At 42.7% G+C, this 2,260-nt stretch overlaps 1 protein-coding gene across 1 annotated transcript in view; it reads right to left on the reverse strand.

Annotated features, from left to right (window-relative positions):
* Nucleotides 1–249, reverse strand: part of TTC14 (tetratricopeptide repeat domain 14) — a 76,004-nt gene extending 75,755 nt beyond the window's left edge. Inside the window, exons 1-2 of the mRNA XM_031055433.1 lie at nucleotides 244–249; nucleotides 47–152 (exon numbers count right to left, since the gene is read on the reverse strand). Of these exons, the coding sequence (XP_030911293.1) occupies nucleotides 47–152; nucleotides 244–249 (112 nt within the window). The remainder of the gene's footprint in view (nucleotides 1–46; nucleotides 153–243) is intronic.
* Between the last annotated feature and the right edge of the window lie 2,011 nt (nucleotides 250–2,260).

The following is a 2,260-nucleotide window of genomic DNA, read 5'->3' on the forward strand; positions in this document are numbered from 1 at the left end:
CCGGCAGCCACCGCAGCTCCCGCCGCCTCCACGGCGCTCCTCCTGCCTCCCGCCGCCCCGGCATCATCTCCCGCTGGCGAGGCCGCCCCGCTGCCGCCCGTGGTCGCGTTCCCGCTCCTGCTGCCGCCGCTGCATGGAGTTTTCTTCCTTATCTAAATGTAACATAAGCATTGTTACAATAATTTACAGTGTGCATAAATTACCTGAGCATCTGTGAACTATTTTCTTTTCTGGTTGTCTCACCTGCATTTCCAGTTGCAATACTGTATTTAACAGGACAGTGGTTTATTTTCAATTCATGCAGAAACCTGACAGGCATTGCTGGGATCACAGTTTTATTCTGGTATTAGAAAAAAACAGAATCTTCTCAACAGACTAGTAAATATTTGCTTATTTGAAGACACAAATGCTGATTTCAGGTGATTTAAAGACAATCTATTTTCATTTAAAATTAAATAGGTTGAATGATGATTAAGCCTTTATGGTATTATTCAAGTTACTGAGAGTGTGAATACAGTCTGACCTGAAGGCTCAGAACCCACAAGTTGATTAAAATTATAACTGGAATTTTTTCTGTTGGGACTGCTGGGGTGCACAGACAGGGGCTGACACAGGCACTGACTCTGCCTGGGCCAGTGCACAGCAGGAGGAGGCAGGGGAGCCATGGCCAACCCACCTGGATTTCAGGTGGGGAAATCCAGCTTGCCAGCACTTGACCCAGGGACTGAATTCAATCCCAGGTCGGGGGACAGGAAGAGGAGGACACACAGTGAGGATACAGGAGTCCTGGCAGGCTGCTCCCCTGGGCATCACCCACACTGGAGAGAGCAGGAGCATCCTCAGGGAAGGTTTCTGTGGATGTTGCTGGACTCTCCCCTCTGGAGCAGGGCAGCCAGGAGAAGTTTCTCCAGAGGAACAAGCTGCTCAGTGGGCGAGGAGAAGACAGGGAAGGAAGAGAACTTGCTCAGGCTGAAGCCTTGCCTTGCACAGTAGTGGCAGCTGGAGCTGCTCCTCTTGGGCTGATTGCTGTTTTCTAGATGCAGTTTCTACATAATTCTCTAGGAGCAACAGGAAAGGCCAGGACAATTCTCAGTAGGACCTTAGTAGAATCTGACTGTCACAGTTACCTACTGCAATTAAAGCTCAGTTGTAAAGCATGGCACCAATCTATTTCCACACATACAAATACCTCCCACTTAAATACTGTCTTGAGACAGGAATTTCTATGAATGAAACAGAAATATACTTCTAGAACTAAAGAAAAGAATGTAATAAAACACTCCAGTTCATGTCTGACACGAGAGCATCGAATGTAGAAACTTCATCTAGAAAAAACAATGTTTGCCATGTTGCTTAATGTGCTTTAGAGCCCAGTTCCTGTGTGTTGCATAAATAACATCTTTGCTGAAGAGACCAAGCATAGGAAAGATCCTGGATTTGCAGATAACCATTTACATGAGGCATTAAATTTCCTTTTGACAGCCACAATTACAACATCACCAAATGCATATATATGTTGGTGTCCTGGGCCTCCTCAGCAAGGCTGGCAATTTAGAACAAATATTTAGGATACAGTTTCAGTAGCAGGAAATGGAGATGTCTGTGTTGATGCATACATTTCCAAAGCTGAAAGGACAAGGCTTCAGCCCACAGCTGTAAATTATTCATAGCATATTCTGACACACTGGGGAAAAGCCCTGAATATTCATATGCCACACAACCGGTAAAGTCCCTATAAATTTGGGAAATTATGAGGTTGTGGAAACTTCTTATTTTCATTACCCAAAAGTGATGGGACAAGCTGTGCCACAGTGGATTTCACCAATACAAGACATGTAAGCAGATGAATTTCTGGAAGACCTGAGCCTTGACTTATAGCTCCTATATTTTTAGGCAATTTTCCCCAGAACAACTGGGGATGCCAGGAATTTGAGAATTGTATTCTGAAACCACAGACACTCATAAAATATTACTCATTGTATTGCACTCATTTGTAAATCAGATTGGAAATTGTTTTCATAATCCGTCCATATTCAATAATGTAAACATCTGATACATGATTCTCTCTTCTCATAAATCTTATTTAGCTGGATAAAATGAGTGCAAAATATAACTATTCCAATTTGGTTACATCTATTGTACATTAATAAAATTGACTACTTAGTGCCCTTGATGATAAAGAATGTAAGTGCCCAGTGATTGCCTCTGAATAAAAAAAAAAAATCACTATTTCTGCAATGTTAGTAATTTTTATTACAGA

The sequence above is a fragment of the Geospiza fortis genome, unplaced genomic scaffold (assembly GCF_000277835.1).
Source record: "Geospiza fortis unplaced genomic scaffold, GeoFor_1.0 scaffold172, whole genome shotgun sequence".
NCBI classification, from domain to species: domain Eukaryota; kingdom Metazoa; phylum Chordata; class Aves; order Passeriformes; family Thraupidae; genus Geospiza; species Geospiza fortis.